Consider the following 26,430-nt stretch of genomic DNA (forward strand, 5'->3'; position numbering starts at 1 on the left):
CAGTTGTCTATGGACAATTTTGATTTGATCGAGAAAATTGCACGAGGTTCTTACAATGTTTTGAATTTAATTTCTTCGTTTTAGAAGTATAATCTTATCGCTACGTGACTATTAAATATTAACTAAATAAAATAAATAACTATACTCAAAGTTAGGAATGGGTAAGCCCATGTTATTCGATAATGCAAAACTTTATCCATGCTTCACAGCTGCACCGGTTACATGTCATTAAATTCGATTATTTCAATGATTTTGCAATGTATAAACATTTTATTTCTTTAGGTTTGTGACAACTATTATGAGATGAGCTGACTCAACTTATTCGCATTGGTTCAAGGAGATAAATCTGCTGTGGTTAGCTGGTAAGTACGAGACTAAATAAACAATGAACTCACTTGTATCAATGCATTCTGTTTACATCATTTTTCACAACCAATTCCTTATTTACTCCAATTATTACAACAGATCCGTACTATTGCTATACTAATATGTATTCAAACATTATAAATTGGTTTTGTGTTGATTCATGTTGAAGTAAATTATATGCCAACTATAATAACTCTTGAATAATTTGTTTTTATAGCAATATCCAAATATGATGAACGGAGCAGCCAGCAGTGAGGGCAGTGAGGTGAACCTCATAGCCGATGAGCTCAGCCGAGCTGTTGAGCTCACCCTTAATCCTGCAGTATCTCATGAGGCTCGCTCGCAAGCATATAATGCATGTGAGAGGTAAGTAACAAAGGAGTCTATGCTATCATATAAAAATATCAATTGCATCCTATCACTAATTAATTTTTTGGAAAATTTAAATTAAAGTGTTCATATCTGTGGTCTTTGCTATCTCTATGGAATATAGTATCACATTTCTTATTGTGGCAAAACAAAAAACACCATTTACTGGATCTACACATATGAAATTAAATATACTCAATTTAATTTTGCAGCTTCAAAGAGAATTCACCATGGTGTGCCCAGGCTGGTCTGCTCCTCGCCAGTGGGAATCAGTACTCAGCTGTAGTCAAACACTTTGGCCTTCAGCTAATGGAACACACAGTCAAATACAGGTGGACACAAATTGTACAAGCTGAGAAAATATTTATCAAGGTAATTTATAAAAATGTAATGATTCTGAATTGCAAATTTCCATATTATACAATCTGAATTGATACAGTATAAATTATTTATGTTTTAGGAAAATGCAATGAAGCTTTTGTATATGGGAGGTTGGGAAATTGGCCATCTAAATGATGCTCTAGCTAGAGTAATAGTTGAAATGATAAAGAGGGAGTGGCCGCAGCAATGGCCGACACTACTGCAAGAACTGAGTGATGCGTGTGCGAGAGGACATATTCACACACAGATTGTACTGCATGTGTTCCTAAGACTGGTGGAAGATGTTGCCACTTTACAGGTATACTTTTTGTTTAAATAGAGTTAATCCAAAAGCTTTTTTGCACCTGAAATGGTCCTGTTTGAATGAGACTTTATGAATAAAATATATAATATCATTGGCTTGAAAAGGGTATCATTTGAGGAGTTAAATTCACTCAGTATAGTATGAGACCTTTTCCTACAGCACTGTATGTAGGGGTGATAACGTTTCATTCTTATGACCAGTCAGTATTGACAGTTAGCTGTTGCAGGCTTTACAGCCTGCTGCAGTTATCGATTTACCTAACAATTTCCTAAATATTTTTCATTCATTAACAATGCCCACAGACCCTGGAGCAGCACCAGCGTCGCAAGGACATCTACCAAGCACTGACAAGCAACATGGCGGAGATATTTGCATTTTTCATGAGACTCATTGAGCTCCATGTCCAGGAGTTCAGGGAGAAGACTGCCGCTGGCGACTACGCTGCTGCCACCAGCAATGAGAGGGTGGTTCAGGTATATAACAAGTACAAACTTTATCTTGCAACTTAAAAGTTGATTGTGTGCTATAAAAGTTAAAGTATAAACAGTATCACCTTTAGTAACAGGTCACAGCATCATGCTTTTTTTTTATTTTTTTATTTTTTTTCTGTGATTTTGATCTGCGATCGGTTCCTTAACCATAAGCAGGTATGATGGAGGTATCAGGCGTTTAGAGTTACTTGTCCAGTGACAAGTACTCTTCAATCAGCAGGAAGCAAAGGTTTCATCCAGCTCCAGTATTGCATGACGTTTAAGCCGACGTTTGTGGCTGTGTAGAAGGAGATCTTGTGCCAAGGGATTGGGATGATTGTCCAGGCGTATTTTATATTTGGAGCATGATGTAGCTATTTCTTGCTTAACAGTTGGCATTCCTAGGAACTCGTGGACTTCTCTATTGGTAATAAACCAAGGAGCGTGCGATATGGATTTCAGAAGTATGTTTTGGTATCGTTGTAGAATCTCTATGTTAGAGTTACAAGCACTGCCCCAGAGCTGAATGCCATACTTCCATATTGGCTTGAGAATAGTCTTGTAAACTAAAAGTTTGTTTTCTAAAGATAGCATCGACTTTCTTCCGAGCAGCCACCATAGACTTCTGTATCTCAGGTTTAACTCATCTCTTTTCTTTTTTATGTGCGTTTTCCAGGTCAGTCTGCGGTCCAGGTGAATTCCCAGGTACTTGACAGAATCAGAGTGTGGGAGTGGTTCTCCTGCCAGCTTCACTTCAGGGCAATTTCCTTTCCTCAGTGTGAATGTGATGTGGGTTGATTTTGAGGCACTAGATTTTATACGCCATACGCTTAACCATTTGCTTATTTCGTCCAGTTCAGATTGCAGTAGAAACGAGGCGAGGAGGAGGGGTCTGAATTATTAGCCAAAATCGCAGTGTCGTCAGCGTAGGTTGCAGTCAGAGTATGGTTAGTTTTTGGAAGGTCGCATGTATACAGGGAGTAGAGAGTAGGTCCAAGAACAGACCCTTGAGGCACGCCTGCATTTATATCATAAAATCTTGACATGGAACCGTTCTCTTTTACGTGAAAAACTCGATCACACAGGTAAGATTGGATCAGCCCGAAGAATGCGTGAGGAAGATATTTCTTGACCTTGAATAGTAGCCCTTTGTGCCAGACTCTATCAAATGCCTGTTGGATGTCTAAAAATGCTGCTGAGCAATATTCTTTGTTTTCGAGCGCATCTCTGATTTTTCCACAGACTCTGTGAACCTGCTCTATACTAGCGTGCCTAGACCGAAATCCAAATTGATGGTCTGGAATTACTTTATTCTCGGTTAGAGCAGGAGACAATCTGCGAAGGATTATCCTCTCGCAAATCTTTGAAATGATGGGCAGCAAACTTATTGGCCGATAAGACGTTACCAGATTGGCTGGCTTCCCGGGTTTGTAGATCATTAAGATCTGGGAAACTTTCCAGTGTTGGGGGAAGTAAGACATCCTTAGAACTGCATTAATTAGTATAGTTATGAAAACGATTGCCTTCTTGGGAAGTTCTTTTAGAATTTTTGGCGTTATTAGATCGAAGCCAGGAGCCGAGTGAGTTTTTAGGTATCTTATTTGAGACCACACTTCCCGCGGTGTCGCAAGTTTTATCGATAAGTTATCTCTAAGGTCTTGGGCGAGTAAAGATTCGATAAAGCTTTCATCAATGCCGTCAGCAGCTGCATTAGGGCTGAAGACATCCGCCAAGTGTAGAGCAAAAGCTTCCGATTTTTCCTGACTGGATCTAGCCCATTCACCATCGGTCTTTTTCAGAGGAGGCTTGCAGTTCATCGGCTGATTTAGATGCCTCGTTGCTTTCCACAGGGAATATTCTGATGATTTATCTGGAGTCAACGATTCAACAAAGCTTTGAAAAGTTTTGTTCTTTAGAGAGGCTATGTCCATCTTCAACTGGAGACAAGATTTGTTGAGTGCTTTCTTATCATCCGGATGCCTACTTGTGTGCCATATCCTTCGCAGCTTTCTTTTCTCCGCTATTTTCTCTCTTAGATCTGCATTAAGGTTGAAGCGCTCTCTTTTAACATCATTCAATTCGGGGGTGTTTTTCCAAGCAGCTTCTTGAATGAGACATGTTATGTACTTGGTAGCTATCTCGATGTCCTCTTCTGATTTGAGAGGAATTTTAAGCTCGATATTTTTGTCTATGTATTCACGAAATGCGTCCCAGTCGGTCTTATGATTATGCAAATAGTGTGAGTCTTCACAATTGATTAAGGTAGAGCTCATGGTTACTATGACTGGAGTGTGACCGGAAGAGCTGTCTAGGCACGATTTAATATCAAAGTAATATTGTGAAATACCTTTTATCACGAAGAAGTCTATTAGGTCAGGTTGTTTGTTGCGATCAGTCGGCCAGTGTGTTGGTTCGCCAGTCGACATTGGAAGAAGATGGTTTTCTTCGATGGACTTCTTTAGTTCTCGGCCTCTCGTAGTGACAAGACGTGAGCCCCAGTCGGTATGTTTGGCATTCCAATCGCCACCCACCAAGAAGCGATTGCCCAGAGAAGAGAAGTATTGACTGAATTGATGATCTTTGATTTTGTGTTTGGGCGGGCAGTATACCGATGAGATGGAGAAGCTGCCGTCCTTACTCTCGACAGTTACTGTGGTAGCTTGAATATGATCAGTCCTGAATGCATGTTCTTCATGATGTTTTATGCAGGTTTTGATTAATATTGCGGTTCCACCATGAGCGGTCCCGTCCGGGTGGTTTGTAGAGTAGATTGCGAAGCCTGGAATGGTAACGTGACTCCTTTCTGTAAAGTGTGTTTCCGATATTAAAATAACATCTAGCTTGTGACATTCTATTAGAAGAGACAGTTCGTGTTTGTTTGGAGGTAGTCCATTTATGTTCCAGGTAGCAATCTTTAAATCAGTCACTTTGAGATTTTGTCAACAAGAGATACTATAAGCCCCATGAGGGAACTTATTTGTTGAAGGAGTAAGTCAATTTTCTCAGATTGTTTGTAAAGGAGCTGTTCAATTGAGGGGTGTTGAGGGTTGGCTTGGGGCTGGTTTTTCAGCATATCTGCATAAGATAGTGGCTTTTCTGTGCTGGATTGTCTACTGAAAGTCCTTGGACCAGCCGTAGCTTTTTCCTTGGTTTCATTATTCTGAGTTTCAGTTTTATTGTTGGCTTTAGCAACAAATGGATTTCTAGTTTTCTCTAGTTTGCGTTTCTTTATTTCCTGGTACACATTGCAGCCCTTGTAGTTGGCTGGATGACTGCCAAGACAAAGGGCGCATTTAGCAGGGCTGTTACGATCCTTCTTAGGACAGTCACTTGTTTTGTGTGGGAGGGCACATTTCACACACCGGAAGGGTCTGGTGCAATTGTTTTTTGTATGACCGTATTGTTGGCAGCGAGTGCACTGGACAACGGTTTGGCGTTTTTTGGGATCTTCAATGATTACTGCAGTATGAAATATGTACTTAATTTCCTTAGCTTTTTTGTTGTTAGGTCCTGGTTCTAAGTTAACAAAGAAAGTCGAAGTTGGCTTTTTGTCCGGACCATAACGGGCATTTATCACTTCTCCAACCACTAAGTTTCCAGATTTTGCAATTTCCTTAATAATCTCTTCATGTGGAGTTGTGTGGTGAAGGTTTTTAATCACAATCCTGCAGCATTTTTCATCTTTGTGGGTGAAGCATCATGCTTGAACCCATTTTCGTAATATTAGATTTTTGTTGTGTTATTTTTTGGAGTAAGTTTTTATAAACCCTGGAAAGAAGAAGAGCATAGGTCGAGGGAAAAAGCTATCCTACTAAAATTATAAAAGTGAAAGTTAGACTTAGTGAGTGTGTGTGTATGTTTTTTACTTCTTCACGTCACAACGGCTGAATGAATCGATTCTAATGAAGTTTGGTAAGGTGTTAGCTGACACCCTGGATTATCACATAGCTTTTATAGCACTTTTTATCACGGAATTCCCACGGGAAAACTTTTTAAGGCGAAGTAAAGCTCGCGCTCGCTCGCTATCAATCAATAAAATATAACCCCAACTACAATTTCAGGTGGTGCTCCTAACACTGACGGGCTTCGTGGAGTGGGTGTCGATGAGCCACGTGGTGTCGAGCAGCGGGCGGCTGCTGCAGATGCTGTGCGTGCTGCTGCAGGACGACGCCTTCCGGCTGCCGGCCGCCGACTGCCTGCTGCAGGTCGTCAACAGGAAGGGCTCCGTGAGTACAGTGCTCCTATCTATCTATCTATCTACTCGGATATCGCACATTGTCACGGGTTTCTGGTGTCTTTAGGTGTGTGTCCAGCTAATCAGATGGATTTTATGCTCCGGGACAGCATAGAGTGCGTGTTTTAAGTGGTTTGAGGTAATTTTTGCGCTGCAATCCGTCTTTAATAAAGCAGATGTTTGTCAAATACCGTGCAAGACGCTAGTAAAGCCTGTTCTGGAGCGCGTGACCCGTCTTTAATAAAGCAGATGTCTGTCAAATACCGTGCAAGACGCTAGCAAACCCTGGTATGGAGCGGGTGCGCGGAGTGGGTGTCGATGAGCCACGTGGTGTCGAGCAGCGGGCGGCTGCTGCAGATGCTGTGCGTGCTGCTGCAGGACGACGCCTTCCGGCTGCCGGCCGCCGACTGCCTGCTGCAGGTCGTCAACAGGAAGGGCTCCGTGAGTACACTAGACATGTGGTTAACAGATGTTTAGACTAAAGGCCGGTCGGCAAGCACAGAGAAAAGACTTTTTGCATCTACAAATCTACGACAGATAAATTAAATATAAAAAGGGCAATGTCGGTTTTTAGCTGAGCTTGTACTGCTGAAGTTAACTTTTATAGCCTGAAATTCTATTTAAAAATTCTATTCTAAAATATTTTATTTTCGGCTTTTAACAATCAACTATTAGTTGACGATGATATTCTTTTTATTTTGTACACAACAAATACGTTCAAATAAATAAAAATAAACACCATAGCTCTCTCTCTACTTCGACAAGTATACGTTGATAGTTAAACAATAAATATTACATTATTTCACAGACGAAGGAGCGAAAGCCACTGATGATCCTGTTCAGTGAAGATGCGATCTCGTGCGTGCACCGCGCCGCCGTCGCCTCCATCAACGTCGTCGACGAGAAGAACTACTTGTTCCTCAAGAAACTCACTCAGGTAAGCTTCGTAAAATTACTACTGAGCCATAATCCACTGCTGGTCATAGGTCTATCCCAAAGCACGCCACTGGATGTGATGAATAGATTTCCGCATCCAATCATTACCAGCCATTAGCCGGAGGGCGTACTACACTATGTTTGCCTAGTCGCGGTGTCCACTCCAGAACACTGAGCCATACTATAATTATATCAAAAGCAAATGTATGGAAAAGATTTTCGTGAAAAATAGCTGCATAAATTTTCAAGGTAAAAGTACTTTTCAAACGATTGTGATGGTGGAACGGATCGATTATACTTACTACAGCATATCTTTAATTATTAAATTTCCAGAGTATTTCTTCAAACATCGACTATTTGAAACCATACTTTACATTTATTTATTTATTTACTTACAGACAAACAGTCATACATAATTTATCTGTAAACATAACTAGGTAGTATATTTTAGACCTACAGTCCCATAAATAAAGTATTTATAACAATAATAAGCTAAGTTAGTATTTAAGTAAGTTAGGCTTTAATCAGTTACATTCGGCATCTTATTAATTTACATCTGAAAAGCATAGTATAATTTTTAAAACATCAATACCTACAAGCAATACGAAATCGGAATGATGTGTTCTAGTTTCATTGTAGGCGATAAAATTTTAATCACTCAAATGACCTAGATTTTTACTTCGCCTAGCGTTTACAAGGTAGCTAATATTATGTTTAGGTATTAACGATTCGAACCTGTAGGTATACATATTACGTATATATCCTGAATTTAGTTTCGGACATTTAGGTATATTTATCTGCATTTGGCATTATTTATTTATTTATTTAATTCTTTATTGCACAAATATGAGATATCTGGCCACTTATACCTATGCTGTCCTACAGTTATTTCAACCACACTAACATTGACTTCCCAGGTGGCAGCAGGCCTAGCCCAGCAACTCACCTCCCTATGGAGCAACGCAACAAACGTCGACTCCTGGATGCCGGTGCTTCTGGAAACGTTCCTAGTGCTGACGTCACATCCGTCGCTGACTCTCGCACACACAACCAACTCCGTCTGGCTGGCGTTGTTCAAGCACGAACAGATTAGTAAACTGCCGCATCTACAGGCTGTTGTGTCGCGGTGGTTGCAGCTCTCTGCGCCTAAGGTTTTGAAGGTATGTAATTTTTTATAAGTACCGTATGAGCAGTGTCGTGGCTTCGATTTCCGGCCGCATTTATTTGTGGTCGGTTCTTGGCTTAGTGATTCATCATCATCATTCATCGTAGCGTGCAGTGCCGCAGCGCAAAAATCGGTATACTAATACTAAGCCGAAAGGGGGTGACTCAGGGGTTCATTTTGAACAACTTTTGTTCTACAACATTGAAAATTCGCGAAAAGATATTGCTTCTTCATAGAAAATTTTGGTCACGTGACTTTTTACCATGCATGGGGAACTGAATATTTTTTCGTGAACTTCCAAAAGTCGTAGTACAAAAGTTGTTCACGATAACCCCCTGAGTAACCCCCTTTCGGCATAGTATATCACTTTTGCAACCCCCTGTGTAGAAGCTACTTTCCATGCTGTGGCCCAACATAATGTGCTTACTCCTTTATCATAATCCTTCCAGGTGTCGTTCCCACAATCACGCGTGAGCTCGGGCCACGACGCGGTGTCGTATGCCTGCATGGACTACGACAGCGAGCAGGAGTTCAACATATTCTTCAGCCGCTGCCGCACAGAGATACTGGAGAGCTTCAAGTATGTACACCGTGTGTTTTGGTGACGTGATTGTTGAAATGTACGGATTTGTGTGGAATTATGCAAACTCAAATTTAAATGGCGCAGAAGTGTCGCCACCTCGCGTCATTAATCATGCATTAAATCAACTCGAACATCGATGGGTTACGGCCAATGCTGTCTATTCCGCCAAAGACGAATCTCCGAGTCCTATATCTTTTCTTTCCTCTTTCATGAAACGATGTAAACTCCAAACATTAACGCTGCTGTTTCTCCCGGCAGACACTGTATGACCGCCGCGCCGCTGGTGACGTGGGCGCACTGCGCCGCGTGGACGCGCTCGGCGCTGGACGAGGTAGGCGCGTGCCCCGCGCGCCTGCACGCCGCGCACCCGCTGCACGCGGAGTGGGAGGCGCTCTCGCAGGCTAGTTGTTGTACTTACTACTCACTGCATGACGTGGGCGCCGCTGGTGACGTGGGCGCACTGCGCCGCGTGGACGCGCTCGGCGCTGGACGAGGTGGGCGCGTGCCCCGAGCGCCTGCACGCCGCGCACCCGCTGCACGCGGAGTGGGAGGCGCTCTCGCAGGCTAGTTGTTGTACTTGTACTGAAGGCCTAGCACAGGACGCAAGACGCGCACGCCAAAACGTGATAAAAGTTAAGGCGCTCACTCACTCGAGAGCGAGTGCGACGGAAAACTTTTGTCACATCTTGACCCAGAACAGACGCGAATCGCGAAATGCAGTCATGAAAGGCACGGTCAATTTTGAACACGCCCGGCTCCAAGACCTTTACACCAAACGCCAGCATCGGAAAGCTTGCCCAAAGCCCACCTACGACTACACAATACACATACGACTCAAGTGGCCAGCTCTTCTGCTACACCTGCCGAAGAGTATACAAAACAATGTTCGGGTTTGCCAGCCACTGCCGAGCACACGCCCGGGAACTCCTGGGAACTAGCCTGCTCGGTGTCGCCGTCGACGGATACGTCGTGGAGGACATCATCATCAGTAGACAACATATTAACTAAAGCCCGCTCTCGAAAATACCACAGAGAAGCATTTACACGAGAATCTGATTCCATCAAAACTAATCCTAAAATTTCTTGCAGGTCCTAGACGTGGTGCTGTCGCGTCTCCTCTTAGCTGAACCGCGTCCCGACGTGGCGGAGGGGCTGCAGCTGTTGCAGCGCTGCGTGGCCGCCGACCCGCCCGCGCCGCTGCTGCTGTCGCTGCTGCTGTCCCTCATCTCCGCGCTGTTTGTGTTCCTCAGCTGCGCCTACAGCCAGCTCGCAGGTGTGTAGTGCACTCTATCTATACATATGTACAGTACATACATAGACACATAAACAATAGGTTTGTGATTGCGACCCGCCCGCGCCGCTGCTGCTGTCGCTGCTGCTGTCCCTCATCTCCGCGCTGTTTGTGTTCCTCAGCTGCGCCTACAGCCAGCTCGCAGGTGCGTAATGTACTCTATCTATATCGGTTTTTTTTTAATTTTTCTAAGTATGTAACTGACAATGATAAAAACGTCTTTGCAAAATAGCACTCTTTATTTTCATGTACTAATAAAATAAACTTTGGAAGAGACCTACGTCCAGCAGTGGATTGCTATAGGCTTATGATGATCTACTTCAATAGTGCAGACGGCGTCATTAAAAGCTAGCCTCACTGTAATTTGGTGCTTGTGTCACTGGAACGTTTTCAGTGCTCGTGATTGTAATAATAATAACACCCTTATTATCCCCTCAGGGCCAGCAGTAGGCAGTGCGGGCGCGGACCTCCTCCCCCGAGTCCTCGACAAGATCTTCCTGGCGCTGGTGTACGAGGGGGCGGAGGGGGAGGGCGGGGAGGGGCGGCGCTCGCGGGCCGTCAAGAACGTGCGCCGCCACGCCGCCAGCCTGCTCGTCAAACTGGGCTCTAAGGTACCGAATATTAGCAGTAAACAATCCATAAGCACCGTCGCTCGTCTGTCAAACATGTGTCCAATCCATACAAGTTACGTCAGATTTGATAAGCAAGCAACGCTGCTTAGGGTTTTATTATTTATTTTTTATTCATTCTTTACCAGGCCAATCATTATATTTAGCCATAGTTCCCAAACTGACTACAGCAGGGCTTAAAACAAAATCATCTTGGCTCTCCGGATTTTCTAGGGGTATCAAGAACGTACTCGGGTATCAAGAACATTCTCGGGTAAGTTGCTAGCCTGCTCTTCAATCTGAGCACATAGATTAAAGGAATATAATTGGGTAGTTTATATTTTCTAATAGAGCCTGGCCTGCCGGCTCAAGAACAACCAACAATAGGAGTCTCTGAGTGCTAAGTACCCAACAGATCCATAATTATCATCTTGTTCTAACCTGCAACTTTTCCCTTCCAGTACCCGCTACTCCTACTACCAGTGTTTGGTAGATTCCACGCGATGACCCTGCAAGCACTAGCTCGACCCGACCTCAGCGCGGTAGAGAGTGTGACTCTACAAGAAGCCTTGCTACTGGTTTCCAACCACTTCTGCTGCTATGAGCGACAGAGCGCGTTGGTGGCTCAGGTAATGTAGCACTAATGTGTTTTAGAGAAGTGTCATATGACATAACCCTCCTTTTCGCTTCGCCGTAGTCGGGTAAAAAGTGCTGGTAACGTAGCATTCCAGTACCCCCTCCTCCTACTGCCAGTGTTCGGTAGATTCCACGCGATGAGCCTGCAAGCACTAGCTCGACCCGACCTCAGCGCGGTGGAGAGTGTGACTCTGCAGGAAGCCTTGCTACTGGTCTCCAACCACTTCTGCTGTTATGAGAGGCAGAGCGCACTCGTAGCTCAGGTAATGTACCACTAAAGTGTGTAGAGACAAGTGTCAGAAGGTTGCGTGTTCATATCACGTCGGGGTCACCAGTGTTGAAGTTAATGACGAGCGCAGAAATCTTTTGAGGGCAAACTATTTACTGATTTATACAGATAGTACCTAAACAAATTACATTTCTCATGTGTGTTAGCTAAATGGAGGTCTGCTTGCATTGTTTGCTACTGGGAGTTACCAAAAAGCTTGCATTGGAAAACGTGACTAAAGCTTGTGTCGCTACAGTACCATCCATGTGTGATATAGTGTTATAGTAACAAGACCATATCTACCTCCACAACCTCACCCTCACCCTTTCCCGCAGGTCCTCGGCGACTGCAGTTCCCGCTGGACCGCGCTCGGGCCTCACATCTCCTCCGCGTCCGGCCTGGCCAGCCTGGTGGGGCTGGACGCTCCGCCCAGCGACGAACAAGACGAGCGGGGCCGCGCGCGCCGCACCCTTCTGCACGCGCTCACGCTCGTGCTGGGCGTGGTCAAGCGGACCTGCGTGCCCGACGACCCCGACAAGTCAGTGCCGCCACGAGTGTCGTACAGTATAGAGCGACGAGTGAGAGAGCTAGCTAGCTAGGGAATAAAAGAGGACGAGCGATATGCTAAATGTATTATGTTTCCTTTCCTTCTTATTACATATACTTCAATCTATGTGTCTAAAGACCCTAGGCCCTATTGTCTCTTCATGTAAAATATGTTTAATTTTGTACTAAACCCTTCCCTACATAAATATATCCACCTAGCACCTCAGTCACCCTTATTTTGTCCTTATCACCAACCACCTATAAAACCACAGATTTAAAACTCAATTTCTCTCTTATTCCAGAGCATCCCGCGGCGGCTTCAGCGCCGGCGTCACGCCCTCAGGGAACCCAATATGGCGGAACCCGTGCGGAGCCCACGTCCTACCCCTCCTACCTCACGTGCTATCCCTAGCCAGGTCTCTACACGACCTGCACGCGCCCGGGGCGGCGGCGCTAAGGCACCCGGCCCACGCGCGGGCGCTGGCGCTACCCGCCGCCGAGCAACACAATCTGCTCGGGCTGAGAGATCACGATAATGTCACGACCGCGCCGCAAGATCGTATGCAGAACTTCTTGCATACGTTGCATGATAATGTGAGTGGTCATATTTTAGGTACTTGAATAATTTTTAAGGTGACTTAACGTAGTTTTTGGCTGTCGAATAGTCAGAAAATTTGCACTTGAGATGGTTTTTTAATGTTTATTTCATCATCAGCCCTTAATCTTCCACTGCTGCTCATAGGTCTCTCCACAAACGCTATAAAACTCGGCCTTACTTATTTAGCTACTACCGGCAAACATTTTAACGATAAATTATCCGAAAATACTTTCACACTACAACCTTAACCTACTAAAAACACCTCTCAACCCTAGGTGTGTCACCTAGTCGGCTCGGCAGCCACCACCCTCGGGCGCGAGCTCTACTCCGTGCCAGGGCTGGCCAACGCGCTCTCCGGGTCGCTTCTCCACGGGCTGGAGTACTTACCCGACCACTGGCTGCGGCCCATCGTGCGCAGCGCGTTGAAGCCCCTGCTTCACCACTGTCCGCCGGCGCATTTTGCCGATGTTGCCGTGCCGGTGTTCGAGCATTTCGCGCCGTTTAGTGAGTTGGTTTTGTGTGAATTTAGGATTGTATGAATGAATAAAATGGTGGGCTTGTTGCATTGATGAAGAGTCTTTGCCGCATTACGCTGCATATCTGAGTTGACATAAAAATTCCTTGTCAGTGCCTTGAAGCCGTTGTAATATTTTGAAGTTACTAATGGGGTTATGAGAGGAATAGGCTATACATATTTATTTAATTAATGAAAGTCAGAAAATGAAAAATGCTGAACGTAAAGAGGACATCATGCATTTAACTGTTTAAAATGTATAAATATACAATAATCTGTATCCAAAGAAAAGTGTTTCAATTACTAAAACTATTGTCCACATTTCCAGTGCTAACGCATCTGACGCAGCGGTGGGACTACATCACGTCTCTGTACGAGTCCGGTAAACTGGAGGAGGAGGGCAGCAGCGACGCACAAGAGGTGTTAGAAGATATGCTCGTCAGGAACCTTACTAGGGAATATCTGGAAGTGTTGAAGGTGAGATCTTGTCTCTAGAAATAGACCGGTACGATAAGTGTAATTATTACTGTAAATTTGTTTGGCCCATCCCTAATTATTATGTATTTTATATCAGAACGCAGCCCAATGCGCTTTGGTATCGTGTATGAAGTTCATATAAAATACATTGGAGCGACATGTGCGATTGTGCGCTGCGGTTCGTAATCATGTTCACCTTTGCGTTTGATTCAATCATTTTCCGATCCGTCCCCTATTGATCAAGAACGACCTAATTCTGATATAACTCTAAGGGCTCCTACACATAACTGCGAATCGCATCGCAAAAACGTCTCCTTCCAACTCGCAGGTTTCATAGGACAGAGCGTGACGTCGCGTGTGTTTCTACCTCGCAGTTTTGTGTATGGGCCCTAAAATACCTATATCATGTTCAAAAAACAAATGAAACTCCACAGATCGCATTCGTCGGCGGCTCCCTGACCACCCCCACCGCCGGCTGCAACGACATGGAGGAGGACGCCGCGCCCCCTCCGCGCGCCGCCGAGACCGTCTGCGAGCTCGGCGCGCTGCTCGTGTCCGCGCCACACTACCCGCACGCCATGCACACGGTACCACACCCACTGTCTACACTAATGTACTATCTACAGTACATACAGTATAGAGACATGGAGGAGGGCCGCGGAGACCGTCTGCGAGCTCGGCGCGCTGCTCGTGTCCGCGCCACACTACCCGCACGCCATGCACACGGTACCACACCCACTGTCTACACTAATGTACTATCTACAGTACATACAGTATAGAGACATGGAGGAGGGCCGCGGAGACCGTCTGCGAGCTCGGCGCGCTGCTCGTGTCCGCGCCACACTACCCGCACGCCATGCACACGGTACCACACCCACTGTCTACACTAATGTACTATCTACAGTACATACAGTATAGAGACATGGAGGAGGGCCGCGGAGACCGTCTGCGAGCTCGGCGCGCTGCTCGTGTCCGCGCCACACTACCCGCACGCCATGCACACGGTACCACACCCACTGTCTACACTAATGTACTATCTACAGTACATACAGTATAGAGACATGGAGGAGGGCCGCGGAGACCGTCTGCGAGCTCGGCGCGCTGCTCGTGTCCGCGCCACACTACCCGCACGCCATGCACACGGTACCACACCCACTGTCTACACTAATGTACTATCTACAGTACATACAGTATAGAGACATGGAGGAGGGCCGCGGAGACCGTCTGCGAGCTCGGCGCGCTGCTCGTGTCCGCGCCACACTACCCGCACGCCATGCACACGGTACCACACCCACTGTCTACACTAATGTACTATCTACAGTACATACAGTATAGAGACATGGAGGAGGGCCGCGGAGACCGTCTGCGAGCTCGGCGCGCTGCTCGTGTCCGCGCCACACTACCCGCACGCCATGCACACGGTACCACACCCACTGTCTACACTAATGTACTATCTACAGTACATACAGTATAGAGACATGGAGGAGGGCCGCGGAGACCGTCTGCGAGCTCGGCGCGCTGCTCGTGTCCGCGCCACACTACCCGCACGCCATGCACACGGTACCACACCCACTGTCTACACTAATGTACTATCTACAGTACATACAGTATAGAGCTGCACGCCTAGCTGCAACAATAATATTGTAGTGGGCAACCTAGTTAGTGCTCAGCATACGGAAACAAACTATAAATACCTGCAACCAATGACATGACCAAACTTATGTAATTTTACCTAACCATTTCCGTCCACCAGATATACCGCGCCCTAACCTGGGGCGATTCCGCGGCCTCCCTCCGCGCATGCGCTCTCCTCCTCCCAGTGACACGGGCCGGGCTGTCCGCGGGGCGTCTGTCCGCGGCGGACGCGGGCGGCGCGCTGGCGGCCGTGCTGCAGGCGCTGCGCACGCACGGCCAGCACGACGCCAACCAGGCCGCGCTGCTGCACGCCGCTGTACAGGTTAGTGCACTTATGAGACATATACAGGGGGTTGCAAAAAGGGTATAATACATAAAAAGTGTGCTATTTACTATGGATAATGAATTGACTTTCGGCTCAGTATACCCTTTTTGGAACACCTGTATACTATGGCAAGCGCTCCCGTGATAGCCCTGTCGCTACTACTGCCAGTGACACGGGCCGGGCTGTCCGCGGGGCGTCTGTCCGCGGCGGACGCGGGCGGCGCGCTGGCGGCCGTGCTGCAGGCGCTGCGCACGCACGGCCAGCACGACGCCAACCAGGCCGCGCTGCTGCACGCCGCTGTACAGGTACCTATACTGCACCAACCCGTCATCATCATCGAGCTTATAGCAGTCCACTGCTGAACGTAGGCCTCTCCCAAAGCACCGATCTGTACCTCTACTCTTGAAAGGCAATGTATTGCTGTAGGGATGATATGTACTCAGGTAGTGACGTAGGGTAATTAGGGTAGGGTCTGTCTTGCGTTCTCAACATTAAAACAGTCATAACTTCTCTTGAAAAGCGTTTTTACAAAAAGTGAAAATACATACATGTTTATCAAGCTACGACTATTTTAGAACCTAGCACCAAGTACCTTGTATGAAGAATGTATAATTTACTTTAGTTTCCGCAAAAAAAGCCTTTTTTTAACCTCTAGAATGCCGTGTGCCAGATCTGTCCCAACCCCCCTTGTCTGCCTAGTGACAGATCTGTCCCAAGAGCACTTCATCGCGATTTTTGTGATTTTAGTTATTTATTACCATGAAATAGAGTATGAAATCACCTGTTATTTATTCTATATGAATGAAACAACCATCGACAACATTCATTGAGTCAAAAACTTCACTTGTTTACTAGTAGCGCGAAATTCAAATTTTGGTACCTTGAACAGTCCTTGTACTCGCGACTGTTGGAAATAAAATAGTGATTTCGTATGGAAAAAACGTCAAAAGGTAACTAAATACTATGTTTTCTTGTTATTCATTAAATTTTGAAGGCATAGTGATAAATCAATAGTATAAAAAAAATACAAAAAATCGAGTTTTTATCGATCTAAAATTGTACCGGATTATTGCCTGAAGGGTGCGTAACTTTGTAAACTGTTTTCTATACTGTTATGTAAAAACATCAATAAATAATTTATTTCATTTATCAAGATAATTTTATTGATATTACATATTTATATCGGTTTATTCAATAAATTGCCAAAATATTAGAGAAAATCAATATTTATCAAGGTGCATCCAAAATTCACACACACACATACGCAAACAAAATGGCCGCCGCTCGTGTGTGTACACGAAGTGCGTTGGGTTGTTATACAGCGTGTTTTATTTTTTAGGATCATCGCTCTAGTGAACGTGAAGTTTAGGCTCTTTAGAATGATATCGATGTGTAATTATATAAATAAATATATGTATATATTTATAGTATCATATTTGTTGAAAGTATGTCAACAAATAAGTAAATATGATTCAGTAAGTAACTTATGTTTAAGTTTTTATAATTTAGTATGCTAAAATACCAAACATTATAAAAGTATTATCATTCTTGTTTTATTTCATCAAAAGTGAACACCCTTGATTTGGGACAGATCTGGCACACGGCGCACTGGAGCAAGCTCTAGTCACGCACACATGCACATGTACAGAAAATGGAGTCTTTTGAAATAGAGCAAATTATAGTCAGTTTTCAAAATATAAATTATGTATCTATTTCCTCTAGAGTTTATACTTTATTGATATCAGTTGATAGCTATATAATCTCTTCAAGTAATAAGTATAAAAAAACCTGGATTGAAACTAAAATTATATTGAAATAGAGGTATTTTTCTGTGATGGATGCAGTTTCAAGTAAAATTCTGTAATCAATGACCTATAGAAATCAAATAAAACTATTATAACCAATAAAATTCATTGTAACACGTTCATTAGCTATCTGACAATAAATTACAATCGATACATTATTGAGTACCAAACAATAATACCCAAATATTCATATAAATGTGATTCCCGCGCGGGCGCTCTCAACTGTCAAAAAGCTCCGGCAGACGGCAGTTACATGTGTGCGCGGCGGTTCGGCATAGGAAAGGTAGCCTTTGTTCACCAAAGTACGCACCATTTAGCTGAACAAACCTGTATTTTTATTTCTTCGAAAAACGATTATAAAAGTAAGTTATGATTGTTTCAATTTTGGGAACGCAAGACAGAAACAATACATTGCCTTTCAAGAGAAGGGGTGCTGTCAGTTTCATACTATTCCCGAACCAGAGCTGATAAGCTTACAAAATCTCTAAAAGAATATGGGCGCTGGTAACAAGCGTCCTTTCTGTACACAGCCATAAATCTACTACTGCACCGACTGACCTGACTCCCCCCTCCCACAGATCTACGAAGCCCTCCGTCCGTCGTTCCCGGCGATCGTGAGCGTGCTCGGCGCCATCCCGGACGTGGACGCGCACGACCTGCACCGCCTCGACGAGAAGCTGTGCTCGCAGCCCGCGCGGCCCAGCAAGACGGACAAGAGCAAGCGCGAGCTGTTCAAGAAGATCACGGCCAGGGTGAGTTGTCCCTAACTGTACCTGCTCACCTGCCTTAGGGGAATCTTCACCATCAGTCAGTTATTGTCCTCTGCTGGACATATTAAGCTCGTCCAGTCAGTTTATTCCTCTGTGTCAGTCACTGCTGGCTACTTGTCCGAGCCAGTCAGTCCAGCAGGCCAGAGGGCTCCCAGTCTCATTAAGTGATTGTTACTCTCATTATCTTAGATCCTGCGGCCAGAAAATTTAACTTGTTAAGGCTGTCACTAAAGCTGGAAGAAAATCAGAATCTGTCAAATCTAGTGAGGGGGGGTTGAGGTATGCGGGGCGTTCTACGGACAATGACATGAAATTTTAACATAGTACTCGAAAACATAAAAGTGAAGACATGCCACTTTGTTAAAAATATACTAAGTAAGTAATATTGTTTTGTGATACGAAAATATTTATTTTTATTTGAAAGTATTTTTAATATTTAATAATTAATTATATATAAAGTCGTACCCGTGCCGATATTTATACAGGTTGTTGCAAAAAGGGTTTAATACTATGCCGAAACCTACGTGTGCAGCATGTTATTGATGTTATTTCTAAGCCAGGAAATGAAATCAGAATGTAAAAAAATCGCGAAAATATTATCAGAGTTTAATAGTTCAGGGTGTTGTATTAAACTCTGCCCTCGTGTAATAAAAAAAGTATAGTTAGCCGAAAGGGCGTTACTCAGGCGTCACTCTGAAAAACTTTTATCCTACGTAATTTTTTATATTCATGAAAAAAACGCTTCTTCATATAATTTTTTTTTGGTCACGTGACCTTTTAGTTAGACGACCTGTTTTTTTTTGGTGTTTCAAAAGCAGAACAGTAGTTTGCAGAACTCTGCATATACAGGGTGTCACAAAAGGTTACGTAGCTGGCAAAGGGATATGGGGAGGTCACCAGAAAAATAATAACATGTAAGTACCCCCGCAAGGGAGTACATTAGTACAAGGCGAGAGTGTGTATTTTTTTTTTAAGTACTTATGTGTATTTGGGATATGATAGAAATAATATTTTTGTTTCTTAAAAACCAAAAAATTTACACCTTGCTGCGCTCTTTTGCTCACTGTAAGTACACCTACAAATATTGCTGTATTAAAAAAAACGGTTTTGTTATAACGATTATAAAAAAAAGTTATTTTCATGTCAAGGAGTCATTTCGTCACCTTAAATCGTAAACCGCCTAACTCCACTTTTTGGCGAAAATGACTTTTTGGTATCAATAGAAGCGTTTTTTCAAGGCGCATCTACTCGTATTACTCGTAAATCGATAAAAAATCAGAATTCTGAGAAAATTTAGTTTTCGTTTTCCTCCTAACTCTAAGTCGTGATTTTTAAACAATAAAACCTCGTAACTCCTCCTACTCCCATACAACGAGCGATGTAGGCGGGAGTGAACGTACATTTTTGCAATAAAACTATGTGTTTGGCTTTGTTTTTATTACTACATTAATAAATTATAGAACTTAACATTCTTATTGATCAATTTATAGTTAAATTTTGCATTTTTTTAGCAATATTATGCTCTTAAATTAAAAGTTACGCGTATATCACAAACAAAATATTTTGTATATTTTGGTTGGAATCAGCACTTTACTACATACTAATATAGGTTTTTTGCAAACAAGGCAGGACGGCTGCTGCAACCCGTTGCTGACGAATCCATGACTCCTCTAACCGATCTCATCACAGTCATTCTCTTCGACTTGACCAGATAGGTGCTCCTTGAAGGGCAGTAGATTGCACGGCACCCGTATAGATGCGATGGACTCATTTGCGAGGGCCCTCAGATTTGAAAGTAGCCCGTGCACTGCATGGCGTGTAGAGCACCAGCTACTCTTTGATTCTGGGGAACTAACATCTTGCAATGCTCCTTGAATGACCAGCAACTATCTACGACTAGGCTGAGGTAGCACATAATGTGCCGTTCTATAGCAATATGAACCTCACTAACCCGCACCGACAGATCTGTTGGCTCCCTGCAGGGGCAGGGGCTCATTAGGAGTTTGTAGGATATCAGGAGGGGCGCTGTTTTAAGGCCTAGGCGGTGGATCATGCCACTATCGTCTTTGATAAATCATCCTCGACGGACGCTCTCTCAGCCATCTTCAATGTGACACACATTGGAGATGGAGATCAGCAGAATGAATTGTGCTAACGCCTTTTACGAGCTTCATTTGCAGGACAGTATTGTATGCCAAGTTACATTGCAGAGGTGTCCAAGACTGACCCCTGTGGAACTCCACAACTGACCTCCTTCTGCGAACATTAACCCTCTCTTATCGGGTAATTATTGTACCAGTTGGACCTCTGACTATTTGCTGGAGGTAGGATCGGCCGATAGTATTCAAGAGAGGCCCTGAAGGTTCCTCAAGGGATAGAGTTGAACGGGTACACCATGTCTAATCCTTGGTCTAATCTAACACCCAGCGCAACTATCCCCGCGGTTCACATCCTGCTCCGACAGTAATATATAATACGTATTGTATATAATACGTATTGTATCCACTATCGATTGTACATTTCGTAAACCAAACTGACAATCCGAAAGGTAATGACCGTTCATCCAGGGGTGTCACTAATTTAAAAAGCTTGTCAGCCTCTTACAGCAGGCAGATGGGTCTGTACATAGAAAAAGAATCTGCAGGACTGCTTTCTTTCTTCAGGAGCTTTAACGTGGCCTCGTTTCAGTCAGTGGACACCTCACTGGCACTCTGGCTGCTGTTCAACAGACAGATAAACTTTCTGTACAAACCAGCTTTGAGCGCCAGCACTCACACGCGGTCTGGTATTCCATCGGGGCTAGGAACAGTCTTTTGCGCTCCGTTTGAACTCTAGATCCGTCACTCCTTGCTCGTCAGATGATAGAATAGAATAGAATGCTCTTTATTTTTCACCATTAAATTAAACGTGATGATGTTCCTAGTCCCTGGGAAACAGCGTGCTTACCACTAGGGATTCAACGGCAACGGCGGGACCATGGCCTCCTAGTACTGATTTATGTTTTCTACTGCTTATAACGATGACTGCTGATTATATAATCATTTTATTAAGTACATCAATCATACTATAAATTTGAAGTAATAGGAAAAGGTAAGTAGATTTATCTATATTTGAACAGCGTAAGTCCATCAAAGAGAACAATATTTTTCATAATCAAAGTCCGAAAAACTCGTATTTCCAGGAAAAACACTTATCTCCAATAATAGTATTCACATCGAGATTGGGAAAAGATCGTAAGTCCATTTTATGTATAAAGCGATAAAAATAACTAATTTTTCATAACGCCGTTGAATGCGCAACCACTTTTTTAGTCTAGTATCAAAAAAATATTAGGGGGTATCCTAAGTAGAAGTACAAAATAAACAGTTTTTTTGTCTCCTGTAAAATTTGCTCGCGTGGAGTTGGGCGGTTTACGATTTAAGGTGACGATTTACCTAATTACGATTTCACTCAACAGCAGGTGAACTGAAAAAATAAGTTCTAGTTCTATCATCACTTTAGATCGCAAACATTGTAACTCCACTTTTCTCGGCGAAAAGTACTCTTTGGTGTCAATAGAAACGTTTTTTGAATTCACATGTTTTCCTCTTTATTCGAAAAAAAAAACAGTATTCCGCATTTTACCATTTGTTTTCCTCTAAACCCCAAACCGTGATTTTTAAACAAGAAAACTTAGTAATTATACCCTTTATTCTCATATATACAACGTGCGATGTAGGCGAACGTGAACGAAAACTATGCAATAAGCCTTTGTTTTTATTACTACTTTAGTAAATTACAATAACATACTCAACAATGTTAATTTTTTTTTGCAATGTTATGTTGTTAAATTAAGATCTAATATTTTATTAACATGAAGTTACTTTCAACTTTTTTTGCATCTATGCGTCGAATCACAGCATGACGGCTGCTGCAGCTTCCTGCTGTCCTGTCCTCCAACCAATCCCACCAGTACTGCAGGTTGCGTCGAATACGAGCCATTCTCTTCGACTTGACAAGACAGGTGCTCCCGGAAGGATCATAGATCGCACGGAACCCGTACCGTATAGAGGCAACGGACTCCTTTGCAACAGCCCCCCAGATTCGGAAGTAGCCCATGCACTGCATGGCGAGCACAGCTGCAGCAATTTTTTCGTAATGAATCATTGGGATGTCATCCCCGAAGGAGGCTCTCAGCCTACCTCACGACCTGTGTGACATTAGAAAAATGCACTGTGCTAACGCCGTATGCGAGCTTGATTTGCAGGACCGCGTTGTATGCCAAGTTCCACAGCAGAGGGGTCCAAGACCTACCGCTGTGGAACTCCGCAACTGAACTTCTTCAGTGAAAACAAACCCTCTCTTTTCGCATCCTTAATGTACTTGTTAGACACGTATGACCTCTGTCAATTTTCTGCAGATAAGAAGACAAGTGATGGTATACAAGAGCCGCCCTAAAGGTCGCCCTCTAGGGGATAGAGTTGAACGCGGTTACTATTTTTAAGCAAACAGCCAGCGCAACAACTCGCCCGTGGTTCTTATCCTGCTCCGACAGTGAACGAACGCAAAGTATTGCACTATTCGAATCCGCATTTCGGATGCCAAACTGACTGTCCGAAAGGTCGAAACCGTACCACCACAGAGGTATGACTCGTTCGAAGAGCTTATCAGGCTCTTACAGCAATCAGATGTGTCGGTACACTGAAAGATAATCTACAGGCCTGCTTTATTTATTTAGGAGCACTAATGGCCTCCTTTCAGTCATTGAGTCACTGGCACTCAGGCTGCGGTTGAACAGGAAGATAGACTGTCTAAACAAATCATTTTTAGGCTAGTTAAAAAAAACTTTAGGTGGGTAGTATGCCAACTAGAACTACAAATAAAACAGTATTTTTGTCTCCTCTAAAATTTGGTCACGAGGAGTTACGATGATTACGATCTAAGGTGACGCTGACGATATTTTATACAAGGTATTGAAAAAAGGGTATAAAGCTTAGCCAAAAGTGGATTTAGGTGCCATTCTGATCCACTTTTCTTCTACAATTTTAAAAATTCACGTAACAAAACCTTTTACATAGAAACTTATTCGATCACGTGACTTTTTACTATAGAGACCGAATTTATTTTTCGAGAATTTCCAAAACTTGGAGAACAAAAGTTGTTCAGAATAACCCCTGAGTCAAACCCTTTCGGCACAGTATACCCTTTTTGCAACATCCTGTATAGGTAATATCAGGTTTATAAAAGACCTGGGCCTGTAGAGTGAGACTCGGCATGGGGAGTCATAATTTGTAGATCTTTTAGGTTGCAGTGGCGAATGGGCACTGGTAGCCCTGCCCTTTTCTATAACTATAACTATAGGTAATTTTATGGCAATTTAAAAATGGTATAACATTTATCTATTTGAAAAAATCGTTAAAAATATACATTACCTATCACCCTAATTTAAAAAAAAATTCAGCCCTTACTTTAAACTTATAACACCCCTCTATTTCCTTCAGGGGTTAAAAATCCTGTGTATTTAATATTTTCTTATGAGTTTTTTTTTAAAAACTAGGCTCTTACATAGTTGTACATAATATTATGCGGTATTTTATTCCACTTGTAACGCATAAAATTCATAGCTACAGTAAACATTTCATTTTTTTCATGGCGAGATACAGTCGCACTTAACCGCTTTTTTGGAAAGCTTGTTAAATAGATTTAAAAAATTATGTAAATTTTAGATCTTCAATTTTTAAAAATACTTATTTAATTTTAACAACCTGTAGTGTACAGACTACCACATCTTAAAATATATATATTTTTAATTAACTACGGTTTTTGGTTTCAAATAAAACAAATTATGAACTTACTTTTCAACACCCTGTATATTGTGTAGCTTACCTACCATACACAACCGTTAAAATAAAATAAATTACCCCTCAGAATATAAACAGGCTCGCGCTTTGGCATACTGCATTGACCGTATAGTTCTTATTCGGAGAATCTAATAAGTGTCATTATGTGCAATGTTTACCTTTATCTATGCATCTGTAACTCTATAGTAAAAAATGTAAACAAATCGAAAAGGCGAAATGTTTTCTAAGAATTTTCGGCTTTTCTGCATCTAAAATGATTAGAAAATTAACTTTCCATAGCAAATGCATATGTATTATAATACTTGTAGTCATAATTTGTTGATTTAATCAGTTTTTGTGAAATATTTGATAAAAAATAAAATGGCGTGGGTATCGCTCCTAACAGGCCGCCACCAGGGCGACGACTGAAGAAATCTGAAATCTGTCACGGTGTCATCATTTTTAAACCGGAATTTATTAGTTTTTTGCAAAAAAAGTTGACTTCTGGTCCATTAAATCCAACTCTTTAAGGTAACTTTGTTAAGAATTTAATTACCTACACATACATATAAGATTCCATGAAAATGGGCCCTCTGATTTCGAGGGTTTTTTCATAATAAGTCAAAAAATGGCAAAAGACATGGTGTGTTTGCAATTTTTTTTAACATACTTATTATAATCCTGCACCAATTTATAAGCAACTAACATGTTCAGTATACCCTCTGCTACAAAATATATTTTTATCAATGTGATAGAAGCCACCGTTTTTCCAATCTAATCAAGTATATCAAGCCGACTTTAGCATTTTAGCTTTAGGGATCCCCTTAAGGTACTAATGCTCCCTGGTTAATTCCAGCAATCAATTACTTACTACTTTTTATATCAAACATAATTTTGTTGTCCGCAGTTAATCGGCCGCAACGTCGGCCAGCTGTTCAAGAAGGAGGTGTTCATAATGGACCTGCCCACCATGAGCGCGCCGAGCAAGGAGAAGCCCCGCGCCGCCGTCGACACACCAGAGGGCGCCGGCCTAGACAAGCTGTTCCAAGCGCCCGCCACGTAGCGAAGCCACCCCGAGCCAGTTAAGAAACAAGAGGAAATACAACTAGGGATTACCAGATTATACAGACTAGTTATCGAAAGCTAGCACTTGACATGTTGCGCTTGTGCGGTGTCTTTGAGTAAGCGCGTGACGTTTTGCTACTGAGGTCCTATCAGGCGCTAACGTGGCAATTCGATATTATTTTCGATACTACACAAACATTTGGAAAAATTACAGCGCCAACGTAGTCACTTTTGGAACTAACAAAATTGCCTTACATTTTGACAGTGACAGTTGACGATACGCAACGTAAACGGTGGTTCGAAAATCTTGGAATCGCTGCACTGTTTATAAATACAGCATGATATTTTCGGTGTTCATTTGTTAGTGACAGTCACGTGTGATCGACGCGTCGTGTATGTTAAACATACTGTATAGGGAGATTGCATATGTGTGAGCACTGAAAACGTGTCAGCTTTAGTTAACTGGCATGTAATACAGACCAATCAAATGACTGTGAAAAAAATGCTTGCATTGTATCGCTTTATTCACAGGCTGTGCTATTGGTTACTTGAATGTATAGTGTGTTTTGTATAGAATGTGACAACCGTTTACTGTATATCCCTAGATTTATTTCATCTAATCGGCCGATCTGACTTATGACATTTTATGAAGTAATACAATCGTATAAATAAATTATAGACAAATAAACGGAGCCCTAAAAATGTGATAAGTTTTTAAACTATGTAGTAGACTATGTAATTTTTTTAGTCGCCAGTATACAAGTTTCATGTTGTGTCGTAAGTCGGTTTTAAGTAAAGACTCGCGTATAGCCATATCTACTCGCAATGTTACTCTTATTGTACCATTTATATGTTATTTAAATAAATAAACTAAACGAAAAATTCAATTCACGACTTTTCTTTGAGACCTTAAGGAGTCTACACACCAAACCCGCCGACCCGCCGACACAGCCCGGCGGCTTGGGGTCGGCGACCCAAACCCGCCAACCCGCCAACATGTGTCATGGGGCTGTGTCGGTGAGTTAGTCGGCGGCGGCAAGAAATCAGTACAACTTTTTTAGTTAGTGATGGCAGTGTGTACGAACGTGGAGTGTCGGCGGGCAACTGAGCGTGCGCGTACGCAAGTCGCCGGCCATGCCGCCGACTTGCACGCGCGGGTACGAGTCGCCGACATGATTCTTGAAACAAAGTCGCCGACACCAAGCCGCCGGGCTGTGTTGGCGGGTCGGCGGGTTTGGTGTGTAGACTCCTATACGACAGGAATT

The 26,430-nt window shown here is 43.2% G+C and overlaps 1 protein-coding gene across 1 annotated transcript; it reads left to right on the plus strand.

Annotated features, from left to right (window-relative positions):
• LOC105387607 (exportin-5) lies at positions 1–26,052 on the plus strand. The gene is made up of 22 exons (XM_048624819.1): positions 1–161; positions 283–362; positions 584–732; positions 948–1,107; positions 1,196–1,414; positions 1,723–1,893; positions 5,952–6,116; positions 6,933–7,061; positions 7,978–8,220; positions 8,675–8,805; positions 9,067–9,208; positions 9,898–10,081; positions 10,538–10,710; positions 11,169–11,336; positions 11,947–12,149; positions 12,460–12,751; positions 13,031–13,259; positions 13,598–13,746; positions 14,181–14,333; positions 15,500–15,703; positions 18,090–18,263; positions 25,008–26,052. The coding sequence occupies exons 3-22, from the start codon at positions 596–598 to the stop codon at positions 25,161–25,163; spliced, it is 3,582 nt and encodes a 1,193-aa protein (XP_048480776.1). The 5' UTR covers positions 1–161; positions 283–362; positions 584–595; the 3' UTR covers positions 25,164–26,052.
• Positions 26,053–26,430: the final 378 nt, after the last annotated feature.

This window comes from Plutella xylostella, chromosome 13, assembly GCF_932276165.1.
Source record: "Plutella xylostella chromosome 13, ilPluXylo3.1, whole genome shotgun sequence".
NCBI classification, from domain to species: Eukaryota; Metazoa; Arthropoda; class Insecta; order Lepidoptera; family Plutellidae; genus Plutella; species Plutella xylostella.